The sequence below is a fragment of the Epinephelus lanceolatus genome, chromosome 1 (genome assembly GCF_041903045.1).
Source record: "Epinephelus lanceolatus isolate andai-2023 chromosome 1, ASM4190304v1, whole genome shotgun sequence".
NCBI lineage: Eukaryota > Metazoa > Chordata > Actinopteri > Perciformes > Serranidae > Epinephelus > Epinephelus lanceolatus.
The window spans coordinates 42,364,038-42,387,126 of NC_135734.1; the positions used below are offsets into that span (position 1 = coordinate 42,364,038).

A 23,089-nucleotide genomic window follows, 5' to 3' on the forward strand; every position below is an offset into this window, starting at 1 on the left:
TTTTTTTTTTTTTTTCAATCAGGACCTGGATCAAGTTCTCAGCTCTATAGATGAGGGTGGGAGGTTGAGGCAGCTGTTTCCTGAAGTGTGCCAAATCCCTTTAGAGAATAATCTGCTGCTGGAGGGTTTCGGATGATAATCACGCTCAACTCTGATCTCCAGAGTTTTCCCACACTCTGTCCATTAAATGAAGTTAAGCTGTGTGTCTAAATCCATTTGAACCTTTTGATTATTCTTTTATGACAGCCATTAAATAGATCCTCCTTGTTTTTTTCCCTTTGTTGTTAAGATCATACACCTCAAAACATTTAATTAAAAAATATATATATTCAGTCAGTAGTGACTGTATTGGAATTGTGCACAGAAATCGCATACCTGGTATTCCATTTGAAAACCTATAAGTTAATATAACCAATATACACTGAGGTCAACATGTGGTATTTAGCTGTGGTTGTATTCTGTCAAAAAAACTCTGACCTGTGTGCAGGGTGGCTGCAGGTCCTTAAAAAGTCTTCAATTATCCTAAATAAACATTTACCAATATAAGGCCTTAAAAAGTATTAAAGTGTCTTAAATTCAGATTGATTGGGTCTTAAATGTTTTTAGTCACATCACAGATGTAATTGTTGGTGTTGGTGCTACAGGAAACATAATTTTAACAGGAAGGAAGCACTATTTAACAAGGTACCCCACATCGACACCCCTGTATGTGTGCAATGCTGCTATTTAAAAAAAGCATTTTTTCATCATGGTATGAAAATATTGAAAACTTTAATCTATAAATTTAAACTGATAAGGAGTTTTGCATTTCTGGGAGCCAGGGTGTCTTTAATTTCTGTATCTTCAGGGCAGAGGTCTGGATCTATTGTCCCTCAGGGCTCTGTGAGTGAGTTTCCTCTGGCTTCCCACACTCTGTCCTTTCACTGGAGGAACAATAGAAGTGTGCCTCATTATGCATCACATTAGATACAATGTCTGACCTCTTTAAAGTGAGAAATGATTACTTTTTTCTTAAAATACCCCCACCAAATCTAATACTTAAACCAAAATTGTTTTGCTTTAAAGTTGTATTTTGAAATTCATCTTTTATCATTTCATTTGATGACTTGACTCACTGGACATAAGTGACCTAATTTCATGAAAAATCTGAATGAAACCACATAAAAAAAATGTTCCACGTAGAAATTTACAGTAAACAGGTTTGTTCAGGGGTGGCACGTTGTTGAAGTGGTTAGCATTGTTGCCTCACAGCAGGAAGGTTCTGGGTTTGAACCTTTTGGGGCTTCTCTATGTGGAGTTTACATGTTTCTCTGGTGCCTTGCCTTCTTCCTTCAGTTCAAAGACTTGCATGTTAAGTAAATTGGTGACTCTAAATTATCTGTATGTGGTAATTGTTGTCTGTCTTCATATTTCAGCCTTGTGACTGTTCGTGGACCTGTCCAGGGTGTACCTGCCTAGTGCAGTGTCAGATGGGATCAACTCCAGCCCCCCTTTGGCCCTCTAAAGGATAGGCAGTTATAGCAGACGGATGGATGGTATCAAGATAATCTGTCATACAAAAGAATCCCTCAAGTAAGTGGGAAAACACATTTTTATCATCATAATGAGGGCAGATGTAAAGAAAAAAACTCAAGAGAACAATTTTCACCTGATAGTGTTTTTTTATTCAACACAATGAGCCACATAAAGTGTGACAGCTCCAACTAGAGGTGATGATACATCACAACAACAACTTGTAGATTTCTACAAGACACACTGTACTCAGAGAGAGTAAAGGAACAACTGTCTTTATAAAAGACAAACATTTACAATCATTAAGGACACAGTCCATATTGTACCTTTGAGATTTTTACCTCAAATGGATAATGGTCTTTCTAAAAGACAAACGAACTGCTGTATTTGAAGACACAGAAGTCAGTACATTTAAAAAATACATTTCCAAATGGAAAACTTGAATTTAGTAAACAAAAAAAAATTAAATTGACCTTGCAACAGGTCTCAGTGTTCTTAATAACCACTAAATTCAGTTGACTTTCAAAATATAAGAAGCACGTTGTCAGTGGAAAACTGTGACATTTAATAACCCTTTTTCCAGAAAAGATTAAACACGTTGATCCTATAACAGATCATTTTCAGTCATCACATAAAGTGAGGGAAAGTCCATAATGATAAAATGTCCATAAAATCGACAATTAAGATTATTGATAAATTCATAATCATCAATACCTATCCATTTGCACACATAGTATTGTACCAACACATGATGTGCAGTCAGGTATAAAAATGTCACAGGAAAATTGTGATATAAAGCAAAACTTTTAGAAACAAAGGTATAAACATTTGGATCTAACAGCAGATCAGTTTTGAGTAATCAAAGATATATTCTTGAAAAAGAAAAGTTTCTGACCAAATGATCAATAACAATTTAAGGACAACAAATGTAACCATGCTGTATTCCACCAATACAGGAAGTACGGTGAGATATAATCATAATAATTGCTGATGCAATCAGATTTGGTTCATGCAACATGCATGATAAGAAGTTCTCTTTCTTAATTTGAAAGATATTGTTGTTGTCATTTCCTCAGGAAAACACACAAAATAAAACCTTCTGTAAAACAGAAGAACAAGTTCATCAAATGTCAGAATTCAGAAGAATTCATTTCCAGTAATCTTTGACCAATATGGTCATCTGAGTTTGTCTGGTAGTAACTCCAGTCTGTAGGTGTCTACCACGGCCTCCAGAGGGCGCTGTTGACTGGACTCTGTTGTTTGGTGATGCTGGTCTGGACTGTGGAGCTCAGAGGAGAGAAGTCAGCCTCTGTCAGGTTGTTATCAGAGGAAGACTGCAGCTTGTTGAAGTGGTTCAGCAGTCTTCTCTGCTGTTGATGCTGCTGCTGCTGCAGCTGTGTCAGGACACAAACTGTCATCTCCAGGATGTCTGCTTTCTCCAGCTTGGAGTCTGGCTGCTGTTTGAGGAACTCTGGACCCAGGAGAGACTTGAGCTGCTCAATGCTGCTGTTGATTCGCTCTCTGCGTAACTTCTCCACCAGAGGCTTTCTGAGCTGCAGGAAGAAGAACAAAGTCATTAATAAACTTATTCTGGAGTAAGTGGTGGCATGAACAAAGACAAGCTTTCAATAACAATATTTAAATGTTGTTGGATGTTGAGTTTACCTTGTGGGTCAGAGTGAGATGCTCCTGAGAATTGGTCATTGCTGCAGTGATTGTAGGTGCCATGTCTGGATCTGTGTGCTGTAGAGGTCTCTGTAGAGAGAATCTGATCTGTGCTGGCTTCATCCCTCCTATTTATAGTCCCACATCTCCATATCAATGTGTGGGTCCTGGTTTCACTGGACTTTCTCACAGTCTCAGCCAATCAGAGAGCTCAGTGACACAATAAGACATGTGGAGCGGCAACACGCTGAATGCTCTTGTATTGCCCCTGGGGACAATTGTTAGATCTCAGGGGAACAGGTGGAGGACTGGGGGGGTGATGGAGAGAGACTCACAGAGCTCTGTGTGAATCTGGGAAAGTGTTGACCCTGTAGAGAGAGCAGATCTGCTGCCTGATGCTGGGATCAATGACTCTGACTGAGCACACACTCATCATCCCCTCACACACGTTTTGTGTAATCTACAAATAAAGTACATGTATGTTAAAAAAACAAAATCGAATTTTCTTTTTATCGCTTTTATTGAGCAAACATCTAAAATGTAGTAGGCAAAATAACTGTAATTGAAATGATGATTTAGTTGGTAGTGTCCTTTTATTTTTAACTTGATCATTTTTTCTATTGATTTGGCTTCATTAAATGCACTATTTTGCAAAAAGCACCATAACGTGTTAAAAGACAGTTTGCTGCCTGTTCATGGTACTTGAAATAAACTCAGCACAATAATCATGCAGCTGTCCAGATGTAGTCGAGTCTTTTGACACGTGCCTTGTAGTCGGTGTGAGGAACAAGCTGAGCTCGGTTTCCCACACTTACTCCCTGTATGGTGTGGTCAATGAACCACAAAGGGACTTCAGTGACAGATGCTGGCTGTGTGTTGTTATAGAAACACAGTCTGACATCATCAGCCATCTGGAGGGAAAGAACACCATTGGCTGGCTCTGACAGTTTGTAATATTTTAAATTTTAGTGGAAAATCTTGCACTGAGTATCACCAAAATGTCTCATTATCATATGTTTTCAGTTTCTAGTCATTGCAGTACAATTTTGAACCTCCAGTAATAATCTTGCCTCATAACTGACCATCAACTGGATCAAAGTTTCAGCTCTACACAAGCGGGTGGGAGGTTTCCTGGGGGGCAGCTGTTTCATGAAGTGTGCCAAATCCCTCTGGGGGATGACTTGGCTGCTGGTGGGATGGGTGTCATTCACACTGAAGTCTTCCCTCCAGAGCTTTCCCACACTCCGTCCATTAGCAGAAGGCATGTGCCCCACTACAAATGGACCTTTTGATGATTCTGTACAGAATCAGTGTGCGCCACCAAGCATTAAGTGTGAGACCCCCCCTGAAAAATAATTAACCATTAAAGTGAGTAGTTAGTACATAAGTTAAACTACAGGTTTCTGATCAAATTGCAGTGTGAATGCTAGATGTAGAAACTGTTAAACAGCATTTTGCCTAAAATGTGTCAGAGATATGAAAAAGTTAAATTAATGTGAGAACATCCAACATGTCCTAGCCAGTTTACAGTTTACGATAACCATCTCAGAAAATATTACGGTTTCATGGTATTAAAGAATTAGTATCAGTCACAATAATCCTTAAAGGAAGGGTTGTTTTAAAGTTGAACAAACCTTTCATTACTATAACTGAAACTCCAAAACCATTCTTTAAAGTAGAAGTATGTGTAAAAGGGTTTGTCTCCTGAAAATAACTAAAATACAGGTGAGATTCTTTACCCAGTTGTTTTATTTTTCAGTATAGATCTTTCTTTTTTTTCCAGTATAAATTAAATGTACATGGTTTTCATATCACAGTATACCCTGAAAGCGATATCGCTGAAACCCTAAGTTTGACAAAAGTTTCTACGTGAATGTATACATCTTTTTGGCAAGGTTAAAGATAAATGGATTTTGAGGGGGTTTGTTGCATTTGCTTTCAGTATTACTAACCTTTAAAATAAGTAAAATATTAAAAAAGCATTTAAAAGTTGAATAATAGGAATTTACGAAAGATTTGAACTATTTTAAAGTTTGAGTGTAGTTTCAAGCTGAAAATATGAACGAGGACACAGAGTTTCAAAATGCATGGAAATAGGTAAATTCTCAAAGTTCCATTGATTTATTTAAATTTGGAAAGTTCCTGAAAATGTGGAATATTTTGGAAAGTATCAAAAGTAACCTAAAGTGGTAGCATACATGAAGTTTCTGTGTTGAAAAATATGTAAACAGTTAAGTTGCAAAAATACCAGCTGAAGAATGATAAAAGGTGAGACAATCACTGGTTGTGAACACTTCCAGTATTCACACCAACTAACCAACTTCTTAGGTTAACTTACAAAGAATGAATGATTGACACTTTGCCAAAAAATATTGGCTTCCATCAATGAAATGAACATTTTTTTTAAAAAAAAGTAGGAATCCTGATTTATGACAAAGGTTCAGTAACAAACCACAGGTGATAAAATCAGCTCCAGTTTTAGGACACCAGGGTGTCTTTAATCTCTGTCTCTTCAGGGCAGAGGTCTGGATCTATTGTCCCTCAGGGCTCTGTGAGTGAGTTTCCTCTGGTTTCCCATACTCTATCCTTTCACTGCTTTCAGTGGAGGAACAATAGAAGTGTGCCTCATTATGCATCACATTAGATACAATCTCTGACCTCTTTAAAGTGAGAAATGGTTAACTTAAAATTTTCACATTAAAAGTGTCTGAACCTGACAATATTACAAAAACAGTGGAGCTTCAAATGTGTTTTTGAAATGTACATTTTTTTTTATCTTGGCTTGACATGGCTTTATATAAATAGAGTGACATATTAATAATGATGCCTCTGTGTCAGAAGTCTTGATTGAACCACATTATCAGGCCTAGTTTTACAATAAACAGGTATGTTATGAATAAACAGTGTGTGCTGAATCTTATTTCCCAATTAATGATTGAGACGTAGGTCAGTCAAGTTAAAATAAAAACAAATGTAGAACGTATATTTCATCTTTGTGAAGAGTATAATCATGACACACAATGACACGAGAGCACAACATTTCCAGCTTGCAATGTTTGTTTATTAAACATGGCACAATGAGCCACATAAGGTGTGACAGCTCCAACTAGAGGTGATGATACATCACAACAACAACTTGTAGATTTCCACAAGACACACTGTACTCAGAGAGAGTAAAGGAACAACTGTCTTTATAAAAGACAAACAATTTACAAGCTTTAAGGACACAGTCCACATTGTACTTTTGAGATTTTTTTGTCCAAATGGATCAAAACATTTCCATGTACTGAGCAAAAGAAAAAAATCTGACCTTACAACAGGTCACAATGTTTTTAATAACCACTAAATTGGTTTGATTATTAAAACTTAAAAATTACATTGTCACTGGAAAACTGTGACAATGTGACATTAAACAAATCTTTTAAAGTAAAAAATTAAACATGTTGATCTTTAAACAGATCAATTTTCAATAATCGCATAAAGTGAGGGAAAGTCAATTGAGACAGAATGTCCTTAAAAAAGACAGTTACGATTTTTCACAACAAAAATCATCAATACCTATCAAGAGGTAATAAATATCTCCATGCACAGTATTGTACCAACACATGATGTGCAGTGGGACATAAAAGTATCACAGGAAAATTGTGACATTAATCAAACTTTTAGAAAAAAAGCATAAATATTTGGATCTAACAAACAGATCAGTTATGGTTAATCAAAACGATTAAAGTCAATTATGACAATATGTCCATAACATAGAAGAACATGAAGTACAGTGAGATATAATCATAATAATTGCTGATGCAATCAGATTTGGTTCATGCAACATGCATGATAAGAAGTTCTCTTTCTTAATTTGGAAGATATTGTTGTTGTCATTTCCTCAGGAAAACACACAAAATAAAACCTTCTGTACAAACAGAAGAACAAGTTCATCAAATGTCAGAATTCAGAAGAATTCATTTCCAGTAATCTTTGACCAGTATGGTCATCTGAGTTTGTCTGGTAGTAACTCCAGTCTGTAGGTGTCTACCACGGCCTCCAGAGGGCGCTTTTGACTGGTCTCTGTTGTTTGGTGATGCTGGTCTGGACTGTGGAGCTCAGAGGAGAGAAGTCAGCCTCTGTCAGGTTGTTAACAGAGGAAGACTGCAGCTTGTTGAAGTGGTTCAGCAGTCTTCTCTGCTGTTGATGCTGCTGCTGCAGCTGTGTCAGGACACAAACTGTCATCTCCAGGATGTCTGCTTTCTCCAGCTTGGAGTCTGGCTGCTGTTTGAGGAACTCTGGACCCAGGAGAGACTTGAGCTGCTCAATGCTGCTGTTGATTCGCTCTCTGCGTAACTTCTCCACCAGAGGCTTTCTGAGCTGCAGGAAGAAGAACAAAGTCATTAATAAACTTATTCTGGAGTAAATGTTTGCATGAAATAAAACAACCACTCACTGACAATATTTAAATGTTGTTGGATGTTGAGTTTACCTTGTGGGTCAGAGTGAGATGCTCCTGAGAATTGGTCATTGCTGCAGTGATTGTAGGTGCCATGTCTGGATCTGTGTGCTGTAGAGGTCTCTAGAGAGAATCTGATCTGTGCTGGCTTCATCCCTCCTATTTATAGTCCCACATCTCCATATCAATGTGTGGGTCCTGGTTTCACTGGACTTTCTCACAGTCTCAGCCAATCAGAGAGCTCAGTGACACAATAAGACATGTGGAGCGGCAACACGCTGAATGCTCTTGTATTGCCCCGGGGGACAATTGTTAGATCTCAGGGGAACAGGTGGAGGACTGGGGGGATGATAGAGAGAGACTCACAGAGCTCTGTGTGAATCTGGGAAAGTGTTGACCCTGTAGAGAGAGCAGATCTGCTGCCTGATGCTGGGATCAATGACTTTGACTGAGCACACGCTCATCATCACATCACACACGTGGGAGACAGACAATTAATTTCATCCTGTGTAAAAAGTAAGATATCACTTACATGAAACAAAATTAAACAATCAGTGGGAATAGATGTTTATGTCTTAATGCTGCAGTTGTGTTAAAACCTGAAATCTAGCAAGGATTTGTGGATTTTGTCTTAGTACATTAGTTGCAATTTTGTATCTCAGAAATTGTGACATTTTTATCATTGGAAATATAAATGAATACATAAAAGATTTTTTTTTGACATTCAGTTTTTGACTGTAATGCCCAAGCTGTATTTAAAAACTTGAGAACTACAGTCATTCTTCTGTCCAGATGTTTTAGTCTTCTGACTTGTGTGTTGTGGTCAGTGTGGGTAGAAAGTTGGTCTCAGTTTCCCACACTGACTCCTTGAATGCTGTGGTCAATGAACGACAAAAGGACTTTGAATGGAGCCTTTGTGACTGATACTGGACGTGTGTTGTAGTAGAAACAGAGCCTGACATCACCAACCATCTGGAGGGAAAGAACACCATTGGCTGACTGGGATAGTTTGAGAAGTTTCAAATTCTGATGAAAATTTTATAATATTTTATTTTTGCCATCCTCTAATCGTTTAAGACATTTTGATCATCCAATGGTAATTGTACTGTGGTATCGGCAACTGGATCAAGATGTCAGCTCTATAGATGAGGGTGGGAGGTTGAGGCAGCTGTTTCCTGAAGTGTGCCAAATCCCTTTAGAGAATAATCTTCTGCTGGAGGGGTTTAGGATGATAATCACGCTAAGGTCTGATCAGAGTTTTCCCACACTCTGTCCAGTAAAAGAAATTAACCTATGTGCCTAAATCCAAACAGAACTTTTGATGATTCTTTTTTTTTAACACATGGTTATTTTCAAATTTTTCCTTTTACACTGCCTCTCCCTTGTTTTAACATTTTACAGCACAACAACATTTAGTACAAACCATATATGAAGTCTGAATTGTCTGTGTTAGAAACCAGCTCAGGAATCACATATCCCATTTAAATATTTGATAAAACAGTATTGGTAATATAACCAGTATACACTGAGATCAACATGTAATACTTGGCTGTAATCCATTGTCCTGAAATATAGGCAGTCTTTCTTCCCTTTTCATTTTTAATTTATTTTGTTTCTTTTTTTCATAATTCCCAATAACACTTTAGTTTTACTGAATGGACATTAACTTATAGAACAACACTGGAAGGCAGTTTTTATTATGGCTTGAAAACATTTGAAACAGATTAGGAATTTACTTTTAGGAGCCAGGGTGTCTTTAATCTCTATCTCTTCAGGGCAGAGGTCTTTATCTATTGTCCCTCAGGGCTCTGTGAGTGAGTTTCCTCTGGTTTCCCACACTCTGTCCTTTCACTAGAGGAACAATAGAAGTGTGCCTCATTATGCATCACATTAGATACAATGTCTGACCTTTTTAAAGGGAGAAACTACTTATTTGTACTTAATACATTAAAACAACTGCACCTAACACTTATTCAAAAATTGTTTTGCCTTAAAAAAACAATATCATATATACATTTACCACTTGATTGGATGACTTAAAGGGTCAGCGTGTAATATTTGGCATGGTTTATTGTCAATCTGAATCTGAATCTGAATATTCTACCCATTAATATGTTTATATAAGTGTATAATCGCTATAAAATAAAATTCGTTTGGTTTTCGTAGCCTTATAATTATTCTTTTATATATATATATATATATATATATATATATATATATAGCAAAGGCCTTGCTTTAGAGAGGTCGCCATCTTGCGCCGCCATGTATGTACGGCGGCCCGAGCGGCCAATCCAGCCAGCCAGAGAACGCGTTTCGCGTGTATAAATAAACCAACGAAGACAGCAGAAGAAGGAAGAAGGAGGAGGAAACAGCAGAGAGTGTTAGTAGTTCGTCGATAGAGAGTAGTGAAAAGTTTTTTTAGTTATTAAGTTTGGGAATGGACCACACTTACCACGCAACAGGAGAGAATGAACCCGAACCGTCATCTGCGAGGAAAAGAAGATGCAACTTCACTCCTTGTGATGCACTCTCTGCGGCACTTTTCCTCCTGATGATATATCTCCCCAACGATGGCAGCAGTAGCACCAAATCCCATTCTGTGCATTCAGCCTCTCTTCTCACCCGCTCAGCATCAAACACATGGAGTTCCTCATCTGTATGCTCCGGCTCAAACAGGTATGGCTCTGGGTCTGGGTCCGCGACAAGAAACTCTTCAAAATCGCGTTCAAAGTCGTCCATTGCAGCTACTATAGTCCGGAGATATTGCTAGGCTAAATAAACAGCTGAGCTCTGTTTACCGGCTACGCTGTCAGTCAGTGTGCAGGCTGGAGATTGGTGGAGCAGAGAGGGGAGGGGGTCCCCACTCGGTATGGTAAACGAGTATGTGTGTATGAAGTGTGTCTGTTATGCTAGAAGAGTCAGAGTTTGGGACGGAGTCTTTTACCCCCTGGAGTGTTACCGGAGTTTCTGGAGTGCTCAAATAAACTGGCCTTTTTCCCGAACGCTCCTCTGGTCTCCTGCTCGTGAGGGATTCATTACAATATCGTAACATGGTTTAGATTTCTAAATAAATATTCACCTCGTCGCTAGATAGACCTACTCCTGAAAAACTTGTGCGCAAGGCTTTTTGTCCCTACGAGGCCACCGTCAGTTACCCGACGGGAGGGGTGAGCGAGTGAGCCCTGCAATCTAGAATTTGACCACTGATGTCACTGTTTTCAACCCATTTTACACACTGGCCCTTTAATGCAAATAAGTGACTTAATTCATGAACTAGAGTGCAGATCTCTGCCAGGCAGCTGCTTGAGCTGATCATGGCCACACTGGACAATTTTTGTAATTCCATAAGATATGCCGCAACACATTTCAGAAGCTAATAAAGATAACTGGTCTATAGTCCCTTTCATACTGACTGTTTGAGGCGGGAATATCGCATCGTCAGACCACCTTGCTGTTCTGTAGAAAAGGTACGATTGCAGAATAGGGGGACAGAGTTGTGGTTCAGAATACCAAACTTTTGAAAGGATGTCAGTTTTGAGCCACGACGAAGGCCACAACACGGCTTGCAGCAGACTTTAAGGCTTGTTGTTTTTAACTAAGCCAAAATCCAGAAAACTTGCAGCCCCTACCAGCTGTTGAACAGGACTGAGGAGTCAGCAGTTAGTGATGGTGTAAAACAGCCAGTAAAACAGGTTTTTCAACAACTATGAATCAACACACAACCAAGAGAAATCCTTGAGCATACAGTTATAGATATGCACTAAAATATTAGGCTGATTGGGCCGGTAGTTTGCAAGATTAACTGTGGACAGACAGAACCACACACACACAACCACATGCACACACACGCACACAACCAAATGCATGACCCCCTTAAGGCTCAGGCCTGGCAAAGATACTAATCAGAATGAAACCATGTAAAAGATGTACCACCCATAGGTTTACTGTAAACTGGGGTGTCACAGTGGTGCAGTCGTTACCACTGTAGCCTCACAGAGGTAGGGGTCTGAATTTAAACCTGTGAAGTTAATTGTATGTGATAAAGCTAGTGTTCGTCTGTCTTTATCTGTCTTGTTGTTGATAGGTGACCTATGGATGGTGCACATGCCTAGCGTAATGTCAGCTGGAACTGTCTCCAGGACACTTCAACCCAAGAGTTTATAGCTGTAGAGGGATGGAGAGATGGATGGTATTTTAAAGATAGACAGATATTACATCATACAAAGGTGGGATGGCTGTAGAGAACTCTTAATTAGTTATGTAAGGGGAAAAGAAATGACTTTTTCATCATCATAACAAGGACATGTAAAAGGAATAAAATAACTCGGAAGTATTTTCAGCTTGCAGTGTTTGTTTATTCAACACAATGAGCCACATAAATTATGACAGCTCCAACTAGAGGTGATGATACATCACAACAACAATTTGTAGATTTCTACAAGACACACTGTACTCAGAGAGAGTAAAGGAACAACTGTCTTTATAAAAGACAAACAGTTTACAGTATTTGAGGACACAGTACTCATTGTACTTTAGAAGAATTTTTCTAAACAGGTTTGAATATTTGCACTTACAAACCAAAGAAATAGTAAATAGTAAAAACTGACCTCATAACAGGTCACAGTGTTCTTAAAAACCACTAAATTGGTTGGATTCTCAAAATGTAAAAAATACATGGTCACTGCAAAACTGTGACAGAGTGACATTAAACAAACCTTTTACAGTAAAGGATTGGACATGTTGATCTTAAAACAGATCATCTCTCAATAATCACATAAAATGAGGGAAAGTCTATTATGACAAAATGTCTATAAAAAGGACAGTTAATTTTTTTTTTGATCAGCTCAAATTAGCGATACCTTTCAAAAGGTCATCCATGTGCAGTGTTGTACCAACACATGACGTGCAGTGTGTCACAGAAAAATTGTGACATTAAGCAAAACTTTAAGAAAACAAAAAGTAAAAACAATTTGGATCTAACAACAGGTCAGTTTTGAGTAATCAGACAGATTAAAGTCCATTATACAATATGACAGAAAAAGGGCAGTTAATGTTTTTTGACATATAATAATAATAATAATAATGATTGCAGATGCAATCAGATTTGGTTCATGCAACATGCATGACAAGACGTTCTCTTTCTTAATTTGAAAGATATTGTTGTTGTCATTTCCTTAGGAAAACACACAAAATAAAACCTTCTGTACAAACAGAAGAACAAGTTCATAGAATTCAGAAGAATTCATTTCCAGTAATCTTTGACCAATATGGTCATCTGAGTTTGTCTGGTAGTAACTCCAGTCTGTAGGTGTCTACCATGGCCTCCAGAGGGCGCTGTTGACTGGACTCTGTTCTTTGGTGATGCTGGTCTGGACTGTGGAGCTCAGAGGAGAGAAGTCAGCCTCTGTCAGGTTGTTATCAGAGGAAGGATGCAGCTTGTTGAAGTGGTTCAGCAGTCTTCTCTGCTGTTGATGCTGCTGCTGCAGCTGTGTCAGGACACAAACTGTCATCTCCAGGATGTCTGCTTTCTCCAGCTTGGAGTCTGGCTGCTGTTTGAGGAACTCTGGACCCAGGAGAGACTTGAGCTGCTCAATGCTGCTGTTGATTCGCTCTCTGCGTAACTTCTCCACCAGAGGCTTTCTGAGCTGCAGGAAGAAGAACAAAGTCATTAATAAACTTATTCTGGAGTAAATGTTTGCATGAAATAAAACAACCACTCACTGACAATATTTAAATGTTGTTGGATGTTGAGTTTACCTTGTGGGTCAGAGTGAGATGCTCCTGAGAATTGGTCATTGCTGCAGTGATTGTAGGTGCCATGTCTGGATCTGTGTGCTGTAGAGGTCTCTGTAGAGAGAATCTGATCTGTGCTGGCTTCATCCCTCCTATTTATAGTCCCACATCTCCATATCAATGTGTGGGTCCTGGTTTCACTGGACTTTCTCACACTCTCAACCAGTCAGAGAGCTTGGTCAGACAATAAGGGGTGCAGCACACTTAATGCTGTTATCGCCCCAGGGGACAATGGTCAGATCTCAGGGGAACAGGTGGAGGACTGGGGGGTGATGGAGAGAGACTCACAGAGCTCTGTGTGAATCTGGGAAAGTGTTGACCCTGTAGAGAGAGCAGATCTGCTGCCTGATGCTGGGATCAATGACTTTGACTGAGCACACGCTCATCGTCCCCTCACACACGTGAGGAAAGAACAATTTATAGTATAACATATGAATAACATGTAGGATAGGTTTAAAAATTAAGTGAACATTTTATTTTTCTGCTGCTGATGGTTCATTGAGTTAAACCTTACATGTGGCAGGTGCAATCCCTCTGTTTTGAACTGCTGATTAGTTTTGGAATTTTCAAAGTTGATTAAAAAAAATTCAAATTGCTTTATAAAAAATCCACCATTTTGCAAACTGTACAATATGTTCGAAAACAGTTTGCTGCCTGTTCATGGTACTTGAAATAAACTCAGCACAATAATCATGCAGCTGTCCAGATGTAGTCAAGTCTTTTGACTCGTGCCTTGTAGTCGGTGTGAGGAACAAGCTGAGCTCAGTTTCCCACACTGACTCCCTGTATTGTGGTCAATGAACCACAAAGGGACTTCAGTGACAGATGCTGGCTGTGTGTTGTTATAGAAACACAGTCTGACATCATCAGCCATCTGGAGGGAAAGAACACCATTGGCTGGCTCTGACAGTTTGTAATATTTTAAATTTTGGTGGGAAATCTTTTATTAAGTATCACCAAAATGACTCATTATCACATGTTTTCTGTTTCCAATCATTGCAATACATATTTGAACCTCCAGTAATAATCCTGCCTCATAACTGACCATCAACTGGATCAAAGTTTCAGCTCTACACATGAGGGTGGGAGGTTTCCTGGGGGGCAGCTGTTTCCTGAAGTGTGCCAAATCCCTTTGGGGAATGACTTGGCTGCTGGTGGCATGGATGTCATTCACACTGAAGTCTTCCCTCCAGAGCTTTCCCACACTCTGTCCATTAGCAGAAGGCATGTGCCCCACTAGAAATGGACCTTTTGATGATTCTGTACAGAAGCAGTGTGCACCACCAAGCGTAAAGTGTGAGACCCCCTCACAATATAATTTACCATTAAGTTAAATAGTTTGTACACAACATAAGTGAAACTTTAGAAGGCAGTTTCTGACCAAATTGCAGTGTGAATGTTGGACATTGATAACTAGTGACTGGCCTGAAATGTGTGAAAGATATGATGAGAACAGGCCCCACTTGTTGTGAACAGTTTCAGTGTAAAAAAGTTTCTATGTGAATGTATGAATGAGTTGGAGGAAGTTGAAGATGAGTGGGTTTGTTTTTCTCATTTGTTTCTAATATTACTAACCTCCAAAACAAAGTTGATTTAAAAAAAAAAAAAAAAAAAGAATTACCAGGATTTGAAAGTTGAATAATACCCAGAATGTATGAAAGATGTGGAACATTTTAAAGTTTGAATGAAGTTTCGTGCCGAATGTATGAATGAGTACACAGAGTTTTAAAATACATCATAAGTCGTTTCTGAAACTTCCATTCATACATTTGAACAGGAAAAAAATCCCAATCCCAGGTCACACAGAATATTTTTTATAGTATTTAAGTTACCATTATTAGAAGTAGTGGCACACATGACGTTTCTGTGTTGAAAAATGTGAACATGATTAAGTTGCAATAACAGTTTGAGAATATTAATAAAGATCAAGATGAATGTAGGTTGTGAACACTTCCAGCATTCAAAGAACTAACCAACTTCTTAGTTTAACTGTGACAGAGTAACTGACAGACACGCTTCAAACACCATGCTAAAACACTGTCTGCCTCCCAGAAGATGAAATGACCATATTATGAAAAGTAGTAATCTTGATTTATAACAGAGGGACCATTACAAGCAAACGTGCTACTTCAAACCAGCTCCAGTTTTAGGACACCAGGGTGTCTTGAATCTCTGTCCCCTCAGGGCAAAGGTCTTTATCTATTGTCCCTCAGGGCTCTGTGAGTAAGTTTCCTCTGGTTTCCCACACTCTGTCCTTTCACTGCTTTCACTGGAGGAACAATAGAAGTGTGCCTCATTATGCATCACATTAGATACAATGTCTGACCTCTTTAAAGAGTGTAATTGTTTACTCTAAACATTCAAAAAACACCTAAACTTGACAATTACCAAGATATTAATGTTGCAAAAGTGTCTTTGAAATGGACCTTTTTTATTTAGTTTGATGACTTGACTTACTCCATGTAAAAAGAGTGATGTAATACTGATTATCCCTCCTCATCAAATATCTTGAACCACATTCCAATGCTTAGTTTAACACTAAACAGGTATGTTATAGATAAACAATTACTGTGTGTCATCATTTGATCTTGATTTACCAACCAAAGGTCGAAACGATGATGGCAAGAAATAAGTTGAAATAAAATATAAATGTATGTAACCATGATACACAGTGATACGAGGACACAACATTTTCAGCTGACAGTGTTTGTTTATTCAACAAGGCACAATGAGCAACAACGCTCCAACTAGAGGTGATGATGCATCACAACAACAACCTGTAGACTTCTACAAGACACACTGTACTCAGAGAGAGTAAAGGAACAACTGTCTTTATAAAAGACAAATGCTATACAGTATTTGAGGACACAGTACTCACTGTATTTTAAAAAATTGTTTTTCCAAATGGATTTAAACATTTGCATTTCCTGAACAACAGAAAAAAATAGTAAAAACTGACCTAACAACAGGTCACATTGTTCATCATCACTAAATTAGTTTGATTCTCTGAATGTTAAAATTACATTGTCACTGTAAAACTGTGACAGTGTGACATTAAACAAACCTTTTACAGTAAAAGGATAAACATACTGATCTTAAAACAGATCATTTTTCCATTGTCACATAAAGTGACACAAAGTTCACCATGACAAAATGTCCATAAAAGGACAGGTAATATTTTTGATAAATTCAAAATTATCAATACCTATCAAGAAGTAATAAATATCTCCATGCACAGTATTGTACCAACACATGATGTGCAGTGAGACATAAAAGTATCACAGGAAAATTGTGACATTAATCAAACTTTTAGAAAAAAAGCATAAATATTTGGATCTAACAAACAGATCAGTTATGGTTAATCAAAATGATTAAAGTCCATTATGACAATATGTCCATAACATAGAAGAACATGAAGTACAGTGAGATATAATCATAATAATTGCTGATGCAATCAGATTTGGTTCATGCAACATGCATGATAAGAAGTTCTCTTTCTTAATTTGAAAGATATTTTTGTTGTCATTTCCTCAGGAAAACACACAAAATAAAATCTTGTGTACAAACAGAAGAACAAGTTCATCAAATGTCAGAATTCAGAAGAATTCATTTCCAGTAATCTTTGACCAATATGGTCATCTGAGTTTGTCTGGTAGTAACTCCAGTCTGTAGGTGTCTACCACGGCCTCCAGAGGGCGCTGTTGACTGGACTCTGTTGTTTGGTGATGCTGGTCTGGACTGTGGAGCTCAGAGGAGAGAAGTCAGCCTCTGTCAGGTTGTTATCAGAGGAAGACTGCAGCTTGTTGAAGTGGTTCAGCAGTCTTCTCTGCTGTTGATGCTGCTGCTGCAGCTGTGTCAGGACACAAACTGTCATCTCCAGGATGTCTGCTTTCTCCAGCTTGGAGTCTGGCTGCTGTTTGAGGAACTCTGGACCCAGGAGAGACTTGAGCTGCTCAATGCTGCTGTTGATTCGCTCTCTGCGTAACTTCTCCACCAGAGGCTTTCTGAGCTGCAGGGAGAAGAACAAAGTCATTAATAAACTTATTCTGGAGTAAATGTTGGCATGAACAAAGACAAGCTTTCAGTAACAATATTTAAATGTTGTTGGATGTTGAGTTTACCTTGTGGGTCAGAGTGAGATGCTCCTGAGAATTGGTCATTGCTGCAGTGATTGTAGGTGCCATGTCTGGATCTGTGTGCTGTAGAGGTCTCTGTAGAGAGAATCTGATCTGTGCTGGCTTCATCCCTCCTATTTATAGTCCCACATCTCCATATCAATGTGTGGGTCTGGGTCTAGTTGGAGTTTCTCACAGTCTCAGCCAATCAGAGAGCTTTGTCTGACAGTAAGGGATGCCACACTCCGAATGGCTTTATTGCTCTGAGGGCAATGGTTAGATCTCAGGGGAACAGGTGGAGGACTGGGGGGGTGATAGAGAGAGACTCACAGAGCTCTGTGTGAATCTGGGAAAGTGTTGACCCTGTAGAGAGAGCGGATCTGCTGCCTGATGCTGGGATCAATGACTTTGACTGAGCACACGCTCATCATCACATCACACACGTGAGGGAGTAACATGTATGGTGCAATGTTTGAATTACATTTAAGTTAAAATAAAATAATAGAAAAATTTTGTCTGTTTATTTATTTTTGTTACATGTTATTTGAGCCAAAACCTAACATGTCGCAGGTGACAGCTCTCTGTTTTTAATTAAAAATTTGGATAGATATGACATGATTTTCTAAAATGCATTCAATCAAAATTGCACCATTTTAGAAAATAATATTCAAGATGTTAGAAAACAGTATCATGCCCATTGCATGAATTAAACTCAGTAACACAATAATCATGCAGCTGTCCAGATGTAGCCAAGTCTTTTGACACGTGCCTTGTAATCAGTGTGAGGAACAAGCTGAGCTCAGTTTCCCACACTGACTCCCTGTATGGTGTGGTCAATGAACCACAAAGGGACTTCAGTGACAGATGCTGGCTGTGTGTTGTTATAGAAACACAGTCTGACATCATCAGCCATCTGGAGGGAAAGGATACCATTGGCTGGCTCAGACTCTGTGTAAAAAAATTGAAATTTGGTGGAAAAATCTATCATAAAGAATCACCAAAAGTATTAGCGTGATCACCTCATATTCATACAATGTAAACCTCAAATCATAATCACGCTTCACTACTGACCATCAACTGGATCAAAGTTTCAGCTCTACACATGAGGGTGGGAGGTTTCCTGGGGGGCAGCTGTTTGCTGAAGTGTGCCAAATCCCTTTGGGGAATGACTTGGCTGCTGGTGGCATGAATGTCATTCACACTGAAGTCTTCCCTCCAGAGCTTTCCCACACTCTGTCCATTAGCAGAAAACAGTCAAGTGCCCCTCTACAAATGGACCTTTTGAGGGTCCTGTGCTAAAGCAGTGTGCACCACAAAGGGTAAAGGTTGAGACCTCCTCTAAAAATAATAACCCATCAGAATAAATAGTTGGTACACAACACTAAGTGAAACTAGACAATCCATTTTTTTAGAAAATTATGATGTGAATGTTGAATGTTGAAAAACATAAACATAATTTTACCTAAAATGTATGAAAGATATCAGACAGTTGAATTAATGTGAGAAAGTCTTACATGTCTTAACAGGTTTACAGTTTGAATAGAGAAGTACAGTAGCACACATGAAATTTCTACATTGAAAAGTGTGGAACTAGTTATGTTGCAACAAAAGTGGCGGGAGAATAATAAAGAGTGAGAAGAACATAGGCTGTGAACACTTCCAACATCCAAACCAATTCACTAAATTATTAGAACAATTTATAGCGTTACTGACAGAAACTTTTCAAACACCATGCTAAAAGGGTCTCTTCACAAGATGACTTGTCAGTATTCTGAAAAAAGGTGTTGATGCTGATTCATATCAGAAGAACAGTTACAACCACAGGCGTTATTTCAAACCAGCTCCAGTTTTAGGAGCCAGGGTGTCTTGAATCTCTGTCCCCTCAGGGCAAAGGTCTTTATCTATTGTCCCTCAGGGTTCTGTGAGTGAGTTTCCTCTGGTTTCCCACACTCTGTCCTTTCACTGCTTTCACTGGAGGAACAATAGAAGTGTGCCTCATTATGCATCACATTAGATACTAAGTCTGACCTCTTTAAAGCGTGTAATGCTTTACTCTAAACATTTAAAAAAACACCTAAACTTGAAAATTACCAAGATATTGATGTTGCAAAAGTGTCTTTGAAATGGACCTTTTTTCATTTAGCTTGATGACTTGACTTCATGTAAAAAGAGTGATGTAACACTGATTATCCCTCCTCATCAAAAATCTAAATTGAACCACATTCCAATGCTTAGTTTAACACTAAACAGGTATGTTATGGATAAACAATTACTGTGTGTCATCATTTTATCTTGATTTACCAACCAAAGGTCGAAACGATGATGGCAAGAAATAAGTTGAAATAAAATATAAATGTATGTAACCATGATACACAGTGATACGAGGACACAGCATTTTCAGCTGACAGTGTTTGTTTATTCAACAAGGCACAATGAGCAACAACGCTCCAACTAGAGGTGATGATGCATCACAACAACAACAACCTGTCGACTTCTACAAGACACACTGTACTCAGAGAGCGTAAAGGAACAACTGTCTTTATAAAAGACAAATGCTATACAGTATTTGAGGACACAGTACTCACTGTATTTTAAAAAATTGTTTTTCCAAATGGATTTAAACATTTGCATTTCCTGAACAACAGAAAAAAATAGTAAAAACCGACCTAACAACAGGTCACATTGTTCATCATCACTAAATTAGTTTGATTCTCAAAATGTAAAAATTACATTGTCACTGTAAAACTGTGACAGTGTGACATTAAACAAACCTTTTACAGTAAAAGGATAAACATACTGATCTTAAAACAGATCATTTTTCAATTATCAGATAAAGTGACAGAAAGTTCACCATGACAAAACGTCCACAAAAGGACAGGTAAGATTTTTGATGAATTCAAAATCATCAATACCTATCAAGAGGTAATATCAATCTCTCAACACATGATGTGCAGTGAGACATAAAAGTATCACAGAAAAATTGCGAAATCAATCAAACTTTTAGAAAAAAAGTATAAACATTTGGATCTAACAACAGATCAGTTTTGAGTAATCAAAGAGATTAAAGTCCATTATGACAATATGTCTATAAAACCAGACATTTCAATTCTTTTAACAATGATCAGTAACAATCAAAAGATAACAAATGTTACCATAGTAATATATCCTACCAATACAGGAAGTACAGTGAGATATAATCATAATAATTGCTGATGCAATCAGATTTGGTTCATGCAACATGCATGATAAGAAGTTCTCTTTCTTAATTTGAAAGATATTGTTGTTGTCATTTCCTCAGGAAAACACACAGAATAAAACCTTCTGTAAAACAGAAGAACAAGTTCATCAAATGTCAGAATTCAGAAGAATTCATTTCCAGTAATCTTTGACCAATGTGGTCATCTGAGTTTGTCTGGTAGTAACTCCAGTCTGTAGGTGTCTACCACGGCCTCCAGAGGGCGCTGTTGACTGGACTCTGTTGTTTGGTGATGCTGGTCTGGACTGTGGAGCTCAGAGGAGAGAAGTCAGCCTCTGTCAGATTGTTATCAGAGGAAGACTGCAGCTTGTTGAAGTGGTTCAGCAGTCTTCTCTGCTGTTGATGCTGCTGCTGCAGCTGTGTCAGGACACAAACTGTCATCTCCAGGATGTCTGCTTTCTCCAGCTTGGAGTCTGGCTGCTGTTTGAGGAACTCTGGACCCAGGAGAGACTTGAGCTGCTCAATGCTGCTGTTGATTCGCTCTCTGCGTAACTTCTCCACCAGAGGCTTTCTGAGCTGCAGGGAGAAGAACAAAGTCATTAATAAACTTATTCTGGAGTAAATGTTGGCATGAACAAAGACAAGCTTTCAGTAACAATATTTAAATGTTGTTGGATGTTGAGTTTACCTTGTGGGTCAGAGTGAGATGCTCCTGAGAATTGGTCATTGCTGCAGTGATTGTAGGTGCCATGTCTGGATCTGTGTGCTGTAGAGGTCTCTGTAGAGAGAATCTGATCTGTGCTGGCTTCATCCCTCCTATTTATAGTCCCACATCTCCATATCAATGTGTGGGTCTGGGTCTAGTTGGAGTTTCTCACAGTCTCAGCCAATCAGAGAGCTTTGTCTGACAGTAAGGGATGCCACACTCCGAATGGCTTTATTGCTCTGAGGGCAATGGTTAGATCTCAGGGGAACAGGTGGAGGACTGGGGGGGGTGATAGAGAGAGACTCACAGAGCTCTGTGTGAATCTGGGAAAGTGTTGACCCTGTAGAGAGAGCAGATCTGCTGCCTGATGCTGGGATCAATGACTTTGACTGAGCACACGCTCATGATATTCACCCTTTGACTTACCTTTATGAGTGCAAGTTTACACACTCAACTGCTATATAATAAGCAGTCTTCTGTATACAGGGTTGTACTCTGCATGTCATCGAATTTCCTCCTTAGAACAGATTTGTAGTGCTGCAAGACACCTGCAACCAACATTAGATGGTAGTATCATATTAATCTGAACCGGGACAAAGTTGTGCTGGTGTCCAGATGTAGCAGGTGTGTCCTCTGTCTTGTGGCTGGTAGCCTGTGTGAGTAGAAGGCTGGTCTCAGTTTCCCACACTCTTTGCATGGTGTGGTCAGCGCACAACAAAAGGACCTTTCAAGAAGCTTTTGTGACGGCTGCTGGTCGTGTGTAAAGGATACAGAGCCTGACGTCACCGACCATCTGGAGGGAAAGAACACTCTTGGCTGCCTCCAAGGTTTCATACAAACTGAAAATACATTGAATAAAATACATATAATATCAACAATCGTGCTGAATTGTCACTTTTAACTTGTAACTGTAGACAATATAAATATCAAGTCATAATACAATTTTGCCTGGTGGATCAAAAGCTGAGCTCTTTATATGAAATTAGGGGGTTAAGACAGATGTTTCCTGAAGTGTGCCAAATCCCTCTGGACGAGAGCTGACTGCTAATCAAACTGAACTGTGACTCAGTTCTCCAGAGCTTTCCCACACTCTGTCCACTGACATAATTTCACTGTAGATGCTGTGTAACAACAGGATTGTCTTTGACACAAGCAGAAGACATTTTATATAATTTTATTGTATTTCTTTTAGGGTTGAACTCAAGATTTTAATAATTAATTTTCTAAAACCTTAACATTAGCTACAAATGTACTGACCTGTACTGTAATCATACATATTCTTTGAAAATCCAAAGTTTACAACAAAAACATACACAGAGTTTTAAAACAGTAAAATGGGTATTATCCAAAATAGTATCAATACTTTGTCTGACGTAAACACTGGACGATCACCAGCTTTAATTAATTGGTATCCTTAAACTCAGTATTGTAGTGTAACATTCTCAATGTGAAAATTGAGTTACAGTCTCATCTAACATGTAACATACTGACATTGTATGATCTGTTACTTTAAATTAAAAATATTCTGTACACATGATGACCTTGCAGTGTTTTAACAGTATTCACAATGGACCAACTTTATGATCATGACTGTAAACAAACAAGCAGGTTATTACTGTAATACCGCCTTAATCCCTCTTAACCTCTCTCTCTCTTTAGGG

General features: G+C 38.6%; 4 protein-coding genes and 1 pseudogene across 5 annotated transcripts; all 5 read right to left on the minus strand.

The window, feature by feature from the left end:
* Positions 1-1,641: 1,641 nt before the first annotated feature.
* Positions 1,642-3,315, minus strand: LOC144464271 (transcription factor HES-4-like). Its single transcript, XM_078170679.1, has 2 exons — positions 3,178-3,315; positions 1,642-3,065 (listed from the first exon to the last, which is right to left on the minus strand). Exons 1-2 carry the CDS (start codon positions 3,298-3,300, stop codon positions 2,730-2,732), a joined length of 459 nt encoding a protein of 152 aa, XP_078026805.1. The 5' UTR covers positions 3,301-3,315; the 3' UTR covers positions 1,642-2,729.
* Positions 3,316-6,216: 2,901 nt separating this feature from the next.
* LOC117256745 (uncharacterized) lies at positions 6,217-7,772 on the minus strand (annotated as a pseudogene). Its single transcript, XR_013492344.1, has 2 exons — positions 7,652-7,772; positions 6,217-7,539 (listed from the first exon to the last, which is right to left on the minus strand). The product of XR_013492344.1 is annotated as an uncharacterized LOC117256745 (transcript).
* Positions 7,773-11,951: 4,179 nt separating this feature from the next.
* Positions 11,952-13,511, minus strand: LOC117256748 (uncharacterized). Its single transcript, XM_033626366.2, has 2 exons — positions 13,376-13,511; positions 11,952-13,263 (listed from the first exon to the last, which is right to left on the minus strand). Exons 1-2 carry the CDS (start codon positions 13,496-13,498, stop codon positions 12,931-12,933), a joined length of 456 nt encoding a protein of 151 aa, XP_033482257.2. The 5' UTR covers positions 13,499-13,511; the 3' UTR covers positions 11,952-12,930.
* A 3,466-nt stretch (positions 13,512-16,977) lies between these two features.
* On the minus strand, positions 16,978-17,670 carry LOC117256749 (uncharacterized). Its single transcript, XM_078170682.1, has 2 exons — positions 17,533-17,670; positions 16,978-17,420 (listed from the first exon to the last, which is right to left on the minus strand). The coding sequence occupies exons 1-2, from the start codon at positions 17,653-17,655 to the stop codon at positions 17,088-17,090; spliced, it is 456 nt and encodes a 151-aa protein (XP_078026808.1). The 5' UTR covers positions 17,656-17,670; the 3' UTR covers positions 16,978-17,087.
* A 3,177-nt stretch (positions 17,671-20,847) lies between these two features.
* Positions 20,848-21,548, minus strand: LOC117256747 (uncharacterized). The gene is made up of 2 exons (XM_033626365.2): positions 21,411-21,548; positions 20,848-21,298 (listed from the first exon to the last, which is right to left on the minus strand). The coding sequence occupies exons 1-2, from the start codon at positions 21,531-21,533 to the stop codon at positions 20,966-20,968; spliced, it is 456 nt and encodes a 151-aa protein (XP_033482256.1). The 5' UTR covers positions 21,534-21,548; the 3' UTR covers positions 20,848-20,965.
* Positions 21,549-23,089: the final 1,541 nt, after the last annotated feature.